Genomic DNA, 15259 nt, shown 5'->3' on the forward strand with positions numbered 1-15259 from the left:
ACAAGTAAAACAAGAAGCCCTGTATTTATGATTTTAAGGATCTTTATATTGAGGAAAGCTAACAGTGCTGCCAGAAAACCAGACCAAGCACGCTTAATTTAATGCACTGGAAGTGTTGTTGAATACTGATGAGATATAACGTTCCCAGTCGCAGCAGGAATTGACTTGACCTACATCAAAAAGAGGGAATCCATGTTCATTAAACAAAAAAATGCTACTGTGACATGTGCACACAATATATACTGATTCACCAACCAGGGAGCTAAGAGGGCTAAGGAGCTGATTGAGACGCACCTCTACTCACAAAGGCACGGATTTAGTTTACACAAAGTATGCTATATTGCCAAATGTTTTGGGACACCCTTCCAAATCATTGAATTCAGGTGTTGTTTTTCAGGGGTTAGACTTGGCCCCTTAGTTCCAGTGAAAGGAACTCTTAATGCTTCAGCTTCATACCAAGACATTTTTGGACAATTTCATGCTCCCAACTTTGTGGGAACAGTTTGGGGATGACCCCTTCCTGTTCCAACATGACTGTACACCAGTGCACAAAAACATGGATGACAGAGTTTGGTGTGGAGGAACTTGAGTCCTGACCTCAACCTGATAGAACACCTTTGGGATGAATTAGAGTGGAGACTGCGAGCCAGGCCAAAACTGGGACATCTGCCTTTACATGCACATGAATGTAATATGGAGTTGACCCGTCCTTTACAGCTATAACAGCTTCAACTCTGGGAAGGCTTTCCACAAGGTTTAGGAGTGTGTTCATGGGAATTTTTGACCATTCCACTAGAAGCTCATTTGTGAGGTCAGGCACTGATGCTGGACGAGAAGATCTGGCTCACAGTCTCCGAAAACCCCTGAAAAACAACACCTGAATTCAATGATTTGAAAGGGGGTCCCAAAACTTTTTGCAATATAGTGTACATGCGTATATTGTCATGGCTCTTTATTCCGTGCGGTGGCGGCAGAGACCCCTACATGCTTTAGTTTGAAAAGCCGAGGAAGAGGAGGTGCGACGTTTCTTCAATGCATGTAACACACACACACACACACGCACGCACGCGCGCACACACACACAGAGACAGGCACAGAGAGACCGCACTTCGATGCGCTCTCATTGGTCAGTGCTCCTATTTGTAGGCGTGGCTATTCTCTAAAACGGGTGTGAAAACAACAGGTTTTTTGCATGACTGCCACACAGCATCCGGCCCTTTTTACTTCATGATGGCCGCCGCCTTGAGGGGAAGCCTTGTATCATTGGCCAAGGTGAGTGACCAAGCCGCTAATTTTATAGTAAAGTCAAAAATGTCCTTTAAGTCAGGAGGTTGAAATAAATTCGATATAAAAGATGCCCATGTCAGTTCACTGCAGTGTTTGAGTTCAAACTAACGGTTCTTTAGCAGCTAGCAACGTGCTAGATAATGTTAGCTAACTCGGGCTAAATTTCTTCAGTTATTCTGTTAAACATTGTTGATGGAGTTGCTGCTTTGCATTAAGAGAATATTGATTTAATATCCTATAGCTTGTCAAGTTAGACATTATTTGTTTACTCTAAAGGTTTTCTCCTTGCCTGCAGCTTTACTAGCTAATGTTAGTCTTGCTAAGGGCATCTCTTCCATTATTATTCCCTTGTCAGTGAACTGAGGGATTATTTCATACCCTGTGTAGAGCATTATATTGGGATTAAGGTGCTTTTAGGCTTATAATGGGCAGTGGTAGCTCGAGTGGTTAAGGCTCTGGATTGAAGATCAGAGTTTGAGCCCCAGCACTGCCAAACTAACACCTTTGGGCCCTTGAGCAAGGCCCCCAACCCACCCTGCTCCAACTCTTCTGAGAAGGCTTTCCACAAGGTTTGGCACTGTGTTTATGGGAATTTTTGACCATTCCTCTAGAAGCGCATTTGTGAGGTCAGTCGGTGATTTTGGTCTGGCTCGCAGTCTCCGCTCTAATTCATCCCAAAGGTGTTCTATCATGTTGTGGTCAGAACTCCACACCAAACTCACTCATCCATGTCTTTATGGACCTTGCTTTGTGCACTGGTGTGCAGTCATGTTGGAAGAGGAAGGGGTCATCCCCAGACTGTTCCCACAAAGTTGGGAGCATGAAATTGTCCATAATGTCTTGGTATGCTGAAGCATTAAGAGTTCCTTTCATTGGAACTAAGGGGCCAAGCCCAACCTGTGAAAAATTTTAATCACGATTTTAATGATTTGGAGGGGTGTCCCAAAACTTTTGCCAATATGGTGTAAATACATAGTACAGCAATAGATTAACCTCTACATTAACCTGCTCATTAACTAACAAAACTATTTTTCCCAGAGAAGTAAGACTGGTCCACATACATCAGAGAGCATAGATGGTTAAGTGACCTTTTGACCACTGCTGACTGTTTTGTATTTGACTCATCCACAGGGCCTGACCAGCGCTGCCATAAAGCCAGTGTGTGTGCGCTCACTGAGCCTCACAACCAATCAGAATGCTTCAGAGACTCCACCAGCACGGGCCGACAGCACTTTCAAGGTCACGATGTTGCCAGGAGATGGAGTAGGGCCTGAACTCATGATGGCTGTCAAAGAAGTGTTCAAGGTAGATATACAACATTTCTGCAGGAGCACTGACGTACATTAAAGAAGCTTTTGATTAAAAACAGTTGCAGTATCTGAAACACATGTCTAGTCTGGGTGAGATGGCCTGTGAGAAGGAAATATGAAGAAGTTAGTGTTGATAGTATGCTCTTCCAATGCATAGGTAGGGAAATTTGTGTTTCTGAAGTGATCTGAATACTGAAGGCTAAGAATGATGCAATTATTTTCTTTGTTCTGTTGTTTATCTGTTCTGCCGTGGGCTATATTTAACACATGAAATTTTCCACTATGACTCACTTGAGTGTCCTTGACATCTGATTGCCTTTGTACACTATTGACTGTTTTATTAAGGCACTGTTTCCATCCCCTTTTCCCTGCAGGGTGCTGATGTACCTGTGGAGTTTGAGGAATTTCACCTCAGTGAGGTGCAGAACATGGCGAGTGAGGAGAAGCTGGACCAGGTGCTGACCTCCATGAAGAGCAACAAAGTGGCCATCAAAGGTAAAGCTAAATGTTATACATGTATCATTAAAACACTGGCAGTTATGTCAAATGAATTGAATAGCAATGCATTACAGTCTAGAAACATGTGCCAGACTTCTCCTTTATCATTTTAAGACAAAGAGAAGAGTTTTAAGACAAGCTGCACTGAAATATATATTATTCATCATAGCTGAGTAATTTCACTAATCATGGATAATAAGGAATAACATGTGCTTTGTGTGTCTGTGTTTGTTTTCTGGACATAGGGAAGATCCATACACCGATGGAGTACAAAGGAGAGCTGGCTTCCTATGAGATGAGACTAAGGTCCTAGTTCATACACAACACATGTTAAAAAGTGTAGCACTACTACAGATTAATAGCAGGAAGTTAAAAAAAGGGTTATTTGGTTGTCTAAAGAGGGGGAAAAAAGACATCATTTTGTTTTAGATTCTCTGTAATAAAAATCAACTTTTAAAGTACATTATTTATTATTAAAGTACATGTTCGGCTTGGCTAAATATAGACATATATATTTACACACAAATATATTTATTAGTGTTGCACCACTGATATCTCTTTAGCTGAAGTCAAAATTTTGACCAAACAAAAAATAATAAAATTTAAAAATGAATTAATTTCTATTAATTAAAATTAATAGAAAATTAAATTAAAAATTTTTACACTGAAGCATTGCAGCAGCTGATCGATAGTTGGCCACATGGAATGAGGGGTTCTATGAGGGACATTAGAAAAGATGTCTGGTTGCTTTGCATTGATTTTTTTTTTTTTTTTGGATCCTGAGTGAGTGTGTGTTTTTGTGTTTCTAATGACAGGAGGAAGCTGGATCTGTTTGCTAACGTGGTTCACGTGAACAGTCTGCCAGGTTACAGCACACGCCACAACAACCTGGACCTGGTGATCATCCGTGAGCAGACTGAGGGTGAATACAGTTCGCTGGAACATGAGGTCGGTCTCTCTTGCACACACACACATACACACACACTCCAGTCGCTCTGGATAAGAGCATCTGTCAAATGCCAGAAATGTTAATATGTTGATTGGTATTAAGTGCTTGAACAGGACAGAGTGTAAATATGCTTTAGTCCACATATTATATTGGACATCTATTATTTGTATTGTTTGCCATAGGATTAAAGAGTGTTTGTGTGATACAACTAGTGGCTTATGCCCTGCTTCTCTTTCAAATCAATCTTGAAAGGTATTTATAATTGTATTGTGTGCTACAGAGTGTGTCCGGAGTGGTGGAGTGTCTGAAGATCATCACAAGAGAGAAATCACGCCGCATTGCCAAGTTTGCCTTTGACTACGCTACTAAAAAGGGCAGGAGCAAAGTGACCGCTGTGCACAAGGCCAACATCATGTAAGCCATAATGTACAGTATAGGACCTGGTGTTAACAGTCCTTTAATGAGGCTTTCTCACTTCATCACATGTTGCTTGGAAAGTGATTATTCTTTCTTACCAACATTTTAGGTTAGGGCTTAAAAGGTTCATTAAGATCACATAATCATTAAGAAAATCATGTCATTTTAAAAACCTTTCGTAATTTTTAATTAATGTTTTCAGAAAAGAACGGTCTAATGGTTTAGGTTCAGTCTAAGATGTGCAGTTTTAAAGACAAACTATGCCTTGCAGTTATGTCATGCCAGAGGTCTGGCTTACACCTGCTGCATATTCTGGTCTAGAAAATAGCTTTAACTTATAACCACTTGTTCCTGGATACAGATTAGGTCCAGCCTTTGAAAAAAAGGTGTCTTACTCTGAGATACAAAAGAGCTTTGAGCTTCCTGAGATCTGTTTTCCCTTTTGGGGTTTCAGGCTAAAATAGATGTCAGTGTTTAGTCTGTCTGTTTGTGTGTGTTGTGGGGGGATTTTATGTCTTTGGGGGAAGCCAAATGTCCATGAGGATATGAACATCTGACAATTTTAACCTTGTGGGGACCAGGTGAAAGAAAACAGCTTTTATTAATAATTTTAAGGTTAGGGTTAGATCATGTTGTAAACATAGTATTGAGCAGCTGCTTTAGTAATTCTATCAGTGGAAAGTCTTCACATTAATAAGACTTGTGTGAGTAAGAACTTTTTTCCCCACTGTTCCGAACAGGAAGTTGGGTGATGGGCTCTTCCTGCAAAGCTGTGCTGAGGTGGCTGAGCTGTATCCCAAGATCAAATACGAGAACGTCATCATTGACAACTGCTGCATGCAGGTACTGGACCTAACCAAACCCATCCTTTGTTACACCACAAGTTTTAAACTTTGTACGTTATTGTACTAAAATATAACATCAAGTAAAGAATGTTATCATGTGCAAGCTGCGTGCTGTGCTTTGCTGTTTAGCTGGTTCAGAACCCTTACCAGTTCGATGTCCTGGTGATGCCTAACCTCTACGGAAACATCATCGATAACCTGGCAGCGGGATTGGTGGGCGGAGCTGGTGTGGTGCCAGGGGAGAGCTACAGTGCTGAATATGCTGTGTTTGAGACGGTCAGTGTTTTAGATCGTCTCGGAAATCTAATATTGTGTTTATGTTGCATTTCACTGTGGCTTATAAAATTGATGAAATGTTTGTTTCAACTTGCCTTTTTCTTTTTTCATTGTCTCTGTCCATCAGGGGGCAAGACACCCTTTTGCTCAGGCTGTTGGGAGGAACATTGCTAATCCTACCGCTATGCTGCTCAGTGCTGCTAACATGCTGCGGCATCTCAAGTAAGTTCACCACTACCGTGTATCACAGCCAACACCATATACACCCCTGTGTACTGATGTGTTTCTGTCTATGGTCCACACCCTATTCAACATGTGACTGCTTGTAGATTTTTAAACAGCTAATATGAGATTCTTTTAATAAGGCTGGCGCTTGATAATAACATTGTACAAGCAGGTCATTCAAACACACTTGAATTATTTAATAGCTATAGTGTTCTTGTAGCACTGTAGGTATTGTGCCGTGTGCTTGGCTTTTGTTCTATTAGTGAATGATCTAGTGAACATCACTTGCTGATTTGTTTGTTGAAGTCATACCAAGTGTTAAACTAGTCAGTGTGTGTTCTGACATGAAATCATCACCACCACGAACTAGAGTACTGTCAGAAATGAAAGAAAGGTAAATCCTGATTATGGCACAGCTATCTAGGGTTGGGAGACAAGGTTACAAAATTGACCATGCTCTCTGAGTGAAAGGGACGGTGTACACACTCTCCTCCCTGTTAAAGTGACCTAACTGAGTGAGGTCATCTGTAAGTACATGTTATGTTGAAGAGAGCAGATAACAGTAACACTTTTCTCCTCTGTTTGCGTTCCATGGTGCTGTGAGCCAGCATGTGCAGCAGTTTGGAAAGGTGCACTTGACATCTCAGAGGAAGCATGTGTTAGTTAATTTGGTTAAGGTGTGCTCCAGTCGTGTTGTAAAATTAAACCCTGATTGTCCCCAAATTATGGCTCTACTGGAACATGAAGACCACCTATCCATGGAATACAATGTGTGGTTGTATTACAGTGGTGGAGTACACTTAAATCAGTGCAGGCATTTGTTTTCTTCTCAATGGCTTTAATTTATTTAAGTAATATTTTATCATCAAATAGGTCTAAATTAACTCCGTAAACATGCTTAAGTTCAAACTATGGGTAATGTTATAGCCTTGCGTCTTTTGCTGTGATAGCTGTGGATGTTATCAGGCTTTGAGTTCATTTGAGTTCAAGTTCCTGAGCAGTCAGCGATCACCTATACATGCAGACGCTTTGGTCAATGAAACCGATACAATGGCAAGCTCTGAAATGTACAGGCCAGGTTGAAATGCTTGGGTGTGTACTATGCAAATAAATACATGGGTTCAATTGGCTTGTGTTTTGACAGTGTGGTGGTGTTTTGTCTTATAAAATACATGAAACTTATTACAAATTTCATGACCTCTTTGTTTCAGTCTGGAATATCATTCTAACATGGTGTCTGAAGCTGTTAAAAAGGTTATTAAACAGGGCAAGGTAAGAAGCATTTAGTATTTGTTTGTGTGTGTGTGTGTACACATGTATTGAGTCTAAAAAGTCCAAAACCAAGATCTGTTTTTAACTAAATGAATAAAACCTTTTGCTCAGTTGGTAGTTATGAGGCAGAACTGTGTAATAATGGTGAGGTGTGCTTCAGGACTGGAATCTCATGAATGAAGCTTTCATGACCAAACACATTCCTGGTCAGAATTCCTTTGGCACTGGGTGGGAATGGGAGTAAATCAATCCTGTGCACACTTCTACCTTAAATACAGCATTTGCATATACTCTCCTCACACAGTGTTGCTTGTTCTGGTCTCTCAACCATTAAAACCTGACTCTTTTAGTATAGTCCTTTATTTGTTTAAATCTATGTTTGAGAAAATATTTTAAAAAAATGTTTAAATTGAGCTAAATGAAACAGTTCTTGGAAGTGGACCAACACGTGAAATGTATTAATGTATGTTGTGTGTGTGAAGGTGGGTTTTGGGGGTGTGAAAGTGGAGTGTGTGTATGCATGCATGTGATAAGACGATGATTACCTCTACCTACCTGATTACCCCAGATTCAGCTTAATGAACTAACACAAGGGCTTCATGTGGCTGGACTTTTCTCTGGTTTCATAACTCGTACATGAATGTGAATGAGAATGTGAATGGGTTGTACAGTGGTGCATGGGATACTTGGCTTCAGTGCTGAACTCAGGTTACTGTCTGTTTCACATGTTATCGTGTGTGTGGGTGTCCTCTGGGTTCTTTGGTTTACTCAAACTCCAAAAACATGCCAGTAGGTGGACCAACTGACACACACACACGCGCGCACACACAGCAGTTTCTCTACAGTGGACTAGCACTCCTCCCTGGTTGTATGTATTCCATCCTTGCGTCCAGTGTTGTAGGTCAGCATCAAGTCATAATTGAGAGATTGTATTCTACTAAGCGTATGGCTGTAATCTGAATGAGATCATCATCATCCTGTCAACAGTCTGGTGTTGCCTTGTGCCTCTTGTATTGCTGTGGTTGCTGTGATGGGTCTTGGGTGGAAAAGCTAGCATGTGGAGAACAAGAACAGAAGTTTTATGTGAAGAAAAGGACTGGATACTGTAGCACTGCTCCATCGTATAAGGAAAAATACATTTCACACATTTATTAATATAGTTCTGCTTTTCTCACTGCAATGGGGACACAGTCAGTGTCTGCAAGAGCGAACACCTGCAAAGCCCCTTCCTCAAAACTAGAGAAAAGTTTCGATGAAGTCTGTTTTGTCATGCATAAACTATTGCAAAGATACGCAAACATTCATCAACAGACAGGACTCCCAAGATCTGATGTCAGCCCACACAGCTGCAACTGTGCTGCTGCTAATAGTGATACCACACATAATATTGATTTCTAAACATACATGAAGTTATTACATCAGTCTGTCTCTCTTTAGTTTCTTTTATTTACTTATTTATTTTTAATACACTATATTGCCAAAAGTATTCGCTCACCCATCCAAATAATAAGAATCAGGTGTTCCAATCACTTCCATGGCCACAGGTGTATAAAATCAAGCACCTAGGCATGCAGACTGTTTTTACAAACATTTGTGAAAGAATGGGTCGCTCTCAGGAGCTCAGTGAATTTCAGCGTGGAACTGTGATAGGATGCCACCTGTGCAACAAATCCAGTCGTGAAATTTCCTCGCTCCTAAATATTCCACAGTCAACTGTCAGCTGTATTATAAGAACGTGGAAGTGTTTGGGAACGACAGCAACTCAGCCACGAAGTGGTAGGCCACATAAACTGACGGAGCGGGGTCAGCGGATGCTGAGGCGCATAGTGCGAAGAGGTCGCCAACTTTCTGCAGAGTCAATCGCTACAGACCTCCAAACTTCATGTGGCCTTCAGATTAGCTCAAGATCAGTGCGCAGAGAGCTTCATGGAATGGGTTTCCATGGCCGAGCAGCTGCATCCAAGCCATGCATCACCAAGTGCAATGCAAAGCGTCGGATGCAGTGGTGTAAAGCACACCGCCACTGGACTCTAGAGCAGTGGAGACACGTTCTCTGGAGTGACGAATCGCGCTTCTCCATCTGGCAATCTGATGGACGAGTCTGGGTTTGGCGGTTGCCAGGAGAACGGTACTTGTCTGACTGCATTGTGACAAGTGTAAAGTTTGGTGGAGGGGGGATTATGGTGTGGGGTTGTTTTTCAGGAGCTGGGCTTGGCCCCTTAGTTCCAGTGAAAGGAACTCTGAATGCTTCAGCATACCAAGACATTTTGGACAATTCCATGCTCCCAACTTTGTGGGAACAGTTTGGAGCTGGCCCCTTCCTCTTCCAACATGACTGTGCACCAGTGCACAAAGCAAGGTCCATAAAGACATGGATGACAGAGTCTGGTGTGGATGAACTTGACTGGCCTGCACAGAGTCCTGACCTCAACCCGATAGAACACCTTTGGGATGAATTAGAGCGGAGACTGAGAGCCAGGCCTTCTTGTCCAACATCAGTGTGTGACCTCACAAATGCGCTTCTGGAAGAATGGTCAAAAATTCCCATAAATGCACTCCTAAACCTTGTGGACAGCCTTCCCAGAAGAGTTGAAGCTGTTATAGCTGCAAAGGGTGGACCGACGTCATATTGAACCCTATGGATTAGGAATGGGATGTCACTTAAGTTCATATGAGAGTCAAGGCAGGTGAGTGAATACTTTTGGCAATATAGTGTAAGTTGTTCCTGTTACTGGTTGTCATAGTAGTAATGTTTTTCAGCAGTGTATATTTGCATCATATTTGAGAAGAAGTAGAAGCAGTGTGCACTCTTTGCCACAGATCACTTGCACTCTACTGTCTTCAGTCCTATTGCTAGTCACTCCATACTTAAACATTTCTTGACTTATTTTGTGACGCTGGACACACCAGCATCTTGTCAGTGGTCGTTATAGCCCATGTCACTGGAAGTCGCCTTCTCTCACTGAAAATGAACTGAATCCGATCATAGTATGTATAATGTTAGCCACTGACTTATAAGCAGGTCAAAGTTTTAGTATGTTTACTGATTGAATAATAACATTTTAGTCCAGTGGTCATCTGACATCCATCTGGATTGAATAGATTAAAGAGCTGTTAAATGTGGAAGACGTTGCACGCACTGTTCGTCTTAAATGCCCTTCGGCAGACTCTAATTGTTTTGTGGCATTATAGAAACCTGAAGGACAAGTCGCTGTCTTGCTTCTCTGACAAAAGTAAACAATGCTGCCGGAAATCTGAGAGTCTCACTACTTCAAAACATTAGTGCGTCATGACCCTGAATGCAGGGAGTCAATCACATTTGTTAGTTTTTGGTGTTTTGAGAAGCTGAGCCGATTTGGATACATCACCCATGTCAGCTGCAGGAGAAGTAACTGGGCTTGTACTACTAACTACTAATCGAATGACTTTGTAATTTCTTTTGCATGTTCATGGTTTTGTACTGGAGCAGTTGGAATCTGCATATGCGCTTGCTTCAGAATCGTCCACGCTTCTTCATTGTCTATGCAGTGTATTCAGGATCCAAACCCCTTTCTCACGCTTGTGTGTGTGTGTGTGTGTCTCAGGTGCGGACGCGAGACCTCGGCGGTTACAGCACTACGGGTGATTTTGTCCGTGCCGTCGTGGCCAACCTTCGTCACCGGCCTGTGTCTTAAGGACTCTTGACATTCCCCAGTAGACCACTGCCCCCTGCTTTTTACCCCTTTTGCCCTTATTGTTTCCATCACTTCTGCTGCTGTTTGTGTTTAAGACTTTATTGCCTATATCACTGGTGTATAGTTTTGGTCATTTTGTCTGCTGTAATGTCTTATTTTGCTTTTTTTTTTTCTATTTACTTTTGTCCTTTTCTGTTTTTCTTTCAGAACTTGTGCCATAACCCAATATTCACCACCAAATTCAAAGCACCAGGGTTACTGCTTGTTCACATTATTCACACTAGAAAATCTCATTCACACTATTTCCTTTGACACGAGTCGTCTTAACCTGACCTCTCCATGTCGGCCATGTAACATCGGCCGTATTTCTTTCTTCTTATACGTTCATCCTAAGTGACATAAGATACTGACCTGTTATATCTCTGTACTTCTCACTTGATCAGTGGCTGCTAGTGTTTAGCATTTCATAAAATATCGTGTGCTTGTTTCCTGTGTATGAGCAAATCACTGGAGTAGGTTAAGAGTTCAGTGGAGATCATTCAGGTTTTAAAATTTCTGCAGAAACCCAACACATTTTTTTTATCTGCTGATTTTCAACAGTATTTGTAAAGGATTAAGAAGTTGTTCTCAACATTTCATCATTTCATCAGCTTTTTTTCTTTCTTTCTTTTTAAATAATGTGAACTAGTTGAGGAGAAAGTGTTTCATATACCACAAAAATCCACTATTTATGATCGAACAGCTTGTTTTTCAAATAACTTAAGGTTAAAAAAAAAAAAAAAAACAGGCCAAAATAAAGACACTTCTATAAAAATATGGTCATGTGGCTGTTTTTATAGAGAATCATCTTCTTAATTGATTCCTGATACAATTCACCATCCTGTACATTTCCTATGCCCCTGTCCACCTAGCTGTGAATGATCAGTTATGCCTTACACCAAGTGTGAGGAGGGGAAAAACTGTCATTCAGCACTTCCCATTGCCTTATAACTGATTTATAAACCAAAAACCCATCTCACTTTTTATCAAACATTTCTATATTGTGTAATGGCAAATGAACCATTTTGACCCTTCTGTGTTTACACCTCAATAACAGAGTTGTTGTTGAGTTGATTGAGGACTGGGCCATGACAGTTGAAGGATATTGTTTTGAAATTCAGCAATGCAATTTTGCTGCACTGGAAAGATTGTGCTAGTTGCTTTAAAATTGGCTTTAAACTAGTTTTCAATGCCCAGGATCTCATAATTCTTAGTATCCAATTTATACCACCATGCATTTGCACTGGCTAAGTGAAACAGTTCAAGAGGCGCTGTCGTCATATTAATTTATAGCTGCCAGCTGAAGATCGAATACGTTCCGTGTATAATGTTGTATGGTGCTGCTACAATTACAGTTATAGTATGTAATAAGTGTTTGCTTTGCTGACTTTGAAGCAAAATAGAGTCTTCTACTGAGGTGAGGGTGTTAATTCTGCATTCATAGCCAAAATACTGGTCGTGAGCTCAGGCTCCTGTTTGTATCGAGGTTTGCATTTTCTCAGACCCTTAAATTGTCCTGCTTGTGTATTCTGGACATTTCTTCATTTATTCATTTGGCTTTAGCTGTGGTTGTGGTCATGGAGGATCCACTGGGAGCAAAGCAAAAGTACATGAGTACATAAGCGACGAGCTCTTGAAATGTGATTGGAGTAGAAACGCTGAGGTTCTGAACTTTTTTGCTAGCTAAGATGCTATTGCCTAGTGAGAAGACCTACAAGCTACAGTAAGAGAAACATCATGACATAAAATTCTGTAAAAAAGCTGTAAATTAGTTTACATCCAGCACCGGCTTGACGTCGCCATTTCAGTTTTAACCAGTCAGCTTTAGTCGTGTTTGTAGTCATAGAGGATCCACTGGGAACAAGGCAAGAGTACATGAGTCCTTTTCAGGGCTTCATAACACTTATACACACCTGGAGGTATTTTAGCACAGCCGAGCCACCTAATGCCATGTTTTTGGGAGGAAACCTGAGACAACACAAGAACATGGGACAAGCTGGACATGGAAAACTGAAATATTATTTGAAAAAGCTTCCTCTCTAATTGTGTCTGTGTGTTTGTAAAGTAATGGTCTATTTCTTTGGCACAGGTACGCACGGCAGATCTGGGAGGCTACGCGTCGAGCGACGAGTTCACACGGGCGGTCATTTCCAACCTTTCTGCATGAGCGTGCATCAGCATCATTACTGATGTGGCTGCGTAAATGCTGGTGATGCTTGTCATATCACAATGAGATCTGAACTGCAAGCTTTCTACATTGACATGAACTAAAATATTCCTGGATTCAGCTATGAATTAGATGTATACAGTATAAAAGAAAATGTTATGGTGTAAAGGTTTCTGGAATGTGTTTGGGGTTCTGAACTTTTTAGCCAGCTGAGATGACAGATGAAGCAAATGTATTACCTAGTGAGGAGGGCTACAATAAGTGAAAAACATGACATAAAACTATAAAACAGTGTACATCCAGCACCAGCTTGACGTCACCACTTCGGTATTAACCAATCGGCTGTTCTCGTCTCCTCGTCACAGCTCTATTGTCCTGATGAACAGTTCTTGTATTCGTTTGTCTTTATTTCTCAGTCCTGATAAAAGCGGCGTGTCTCGTTTGGATCAGGTCAATTGCTGACGCACTTATTTCTTGTTGTCTCAGAGACTGAATTGCATGTTTGAACTTGAAATTTGTTTTATTTATTTGCTTGTTAACTGCTATTTATTCATCAGTGATAAATAAATGTAAATGCTGCAACTCAGAATTGTTATTATTGTTATTATTATTATTATTATTATTTATTTATAGCATTTGTAAGATGAACATTTAGAAATGACAGAAGTTTCCATCAAAAAATACATCCTAAAACTGGTACAATAAGTTACAGACTAAGAAACCTTTCAGTCCAAAACTCTGTGTTGATATAGTAATATAAAATAGTAAGAAAAGCTCTTTATTTTACATTTCATAGGGTGACAACTGACAATGATTCTAGGTTCTGACATTTCAGGGAAGTTTATTCCATCACCCAGATGCCAGAACGGATCAGAGTCTTGGTTCATGCCTTCCCTGAACCCTGAGAGATGGTGGGATCGGTTGAGCCGTGGTGGAGGATCAGAGGGAGTGTGGTGCAGTACAGGGTGTGATAAAAGTGGGTGGTGGTCTGTTTATGGCCTTGTAGGCAATCATCAGTGTTCATCAGAAAGCCAGTGGAGGGAATGTAGTCATGGGGTGGTGTGGGAGGACTCAATAAACACCTAGTGGCCTGAATGGACAGAAATGGATGAATTCTTTTGATTTTATGAAAGGGAAATCAACATGAGCGTGTCAGAATAGAAATATGAGAGGAAAAGGACAGTTCATTGTCTATGGTTGTCTATGGGTTAGTGGCTGAAGGTGATATCAGTGGATTGTGTAGTAGAGTATGTTGGAGTTGAAATTGAATAGATTTTCATCTTAAATTTGAGGTTATTTATATCCAAATCGAACAGTGTTGGAATGCTTTTTACCCCTCTCAGCTCCACTATACTGCTGTGGACAGCTGAAATAACAGTAACTTTGTCACTGCCCAAATATTTTGACCTGACGGTTTGTTTTATGATACACATGTGTATATTTAATGCAACGCGCAGTGTCGCCGCAAGAGGGCGTGACACACCCGTGGACGATATGGGGGCGTGGTTTGATGTAAGCGCAGGGACGAGCCCCAAAAAAGAATGGGCACCCGTGGGCGTGGCCTGTACGGGGAAGGAGGCGGAGTTTGCCACTGGGAAAATCCGCTGCTTTCCCATTCCAATCGGCAAGGCGCAACATGGCGGACTAGGAGAGGCGGCACGACAGCGCCCGGATACAGAGAGTAAAACGCGGGATACAGGCACCCGGCGCTGCACTGAGCACAAAAACGGATCTTCGTGGAAAAGAAGAGGGAGAAGGACGAAAAACAGGACACTTTATGAATTGTTTGGACATGTAATTTTGCGCCAGGTTCCGAGCGGGCCGTGTACAGCGCAACCTCGGCACTCGGGGTGAGGAGGAGTCCGGGGCCGGGACATCGAGTGCTGGATACCAACTTCACAAACCCCCGCTCTTCAGTGCAGATTATACCGGTGTACAGTGTGTGGAAACGGGCGCTGAGGTGAGTTACACACGGCTTGCTCAAATATATTAGGCTGATATTAATACAGTAATGCTGAAAATGTGTTCAGTGTGAAGGGAATAATAAAGCGCGCTGCTAGGGAGAAAGACACAGCGTCGCTTTTAATGGAGGGCGGGGCCACAGCGCACACACTTCCATTCTACACACACACACACACACACTTCCATTCTACACACACACACACACACACACACTTCCATTCTACACACACACACACACACACACTTCCATTCTACACACACACACACACACACACTTCCATTCTACACACACACACACACACACTTCCATTCTACACACACACACACACACACACTTC

The 15259-nt window shown here is 41.6% G+C and overlaps 2 protein-coding genes across 6 annotated transcripts in view; both read left to right on the forward strand.

Moving 5' to 3' along the window:
* Positions 1 to 1115: 1115 nt before the first annotated feature.
* On the forward strand, positions 1116 to 13548 carry idh3b (isocitrate dehydrogenase (NAD(+)) 3 non-catalytic subunit beta). Of its 2 annotated transcripts, none has more exons than XM_058415836.1 (11): positions 1116 to 1272; positions 2419 to 2592; positions 2972 to 3092; positions 3341 to 3401; positions 3911 to 4043; positions 4325 to 4458; positions 5202 to 5304; positions 5436 to 5582; positions 5710 to 5804; positions 7019 to 7079; positions 12882 to 13548. In XM_058415836.1, exons 1-11 carry the CDS (start codon positions 1228 to 1230, stop codon positions 12957 to 12959), a joined length of 1152 nt encoding a protein of 383 aa, XP_058271819.1. In that variant the 5' UTR covers positions 1116 to 1227; the 3' UTR covers positions 12960 to 13548. The 2 variants fall into 2 exon arrangements, with proteins under 2 accessions (XP_058271819.1, XP_058271818.1); XM_058415835.1 differs by lacking the exon at positions 12882 to 13548 and adding an exon at positions 10664 to 11571.
* Positions 13549 to 14562: 1014 nt separating this feature from the next.
* ptpra (protein tyrosine phosphatase receptor type A) overlaps positions 14563 to 15259 on the forward strand; it is a 47552-nt gene continuing 46855 nt past the window's right edge. For all 4 annotated transcript variants that reach the window (XM_058415175.1, XM_058415172.1, XM_058415174.1 and 1 more), the window contains exon 1: positions 14563 to 14919. The gene's annotated coding sequence lies outside the window, so the exon portion shown is untranslated. The remainder of the gene's footprint in view (positions 14920 to 15259) is intronic.

This window comes from Hemibagrus wyckioides, linkage group LG18 (assembly GCF_019097595.1).
Source record: "Hemibagrus wyckioides isolate EC202008001 linkage group LG18, SWU_Hwy_1.0, whole genome shotgun sequence".
Lineage (NCBI taxonomy): Eukaryota > Metazoa > Chordata > Actinopteri > Siluriformes > Bagridae > Hemibagrus > Hemibagrus wyckioides.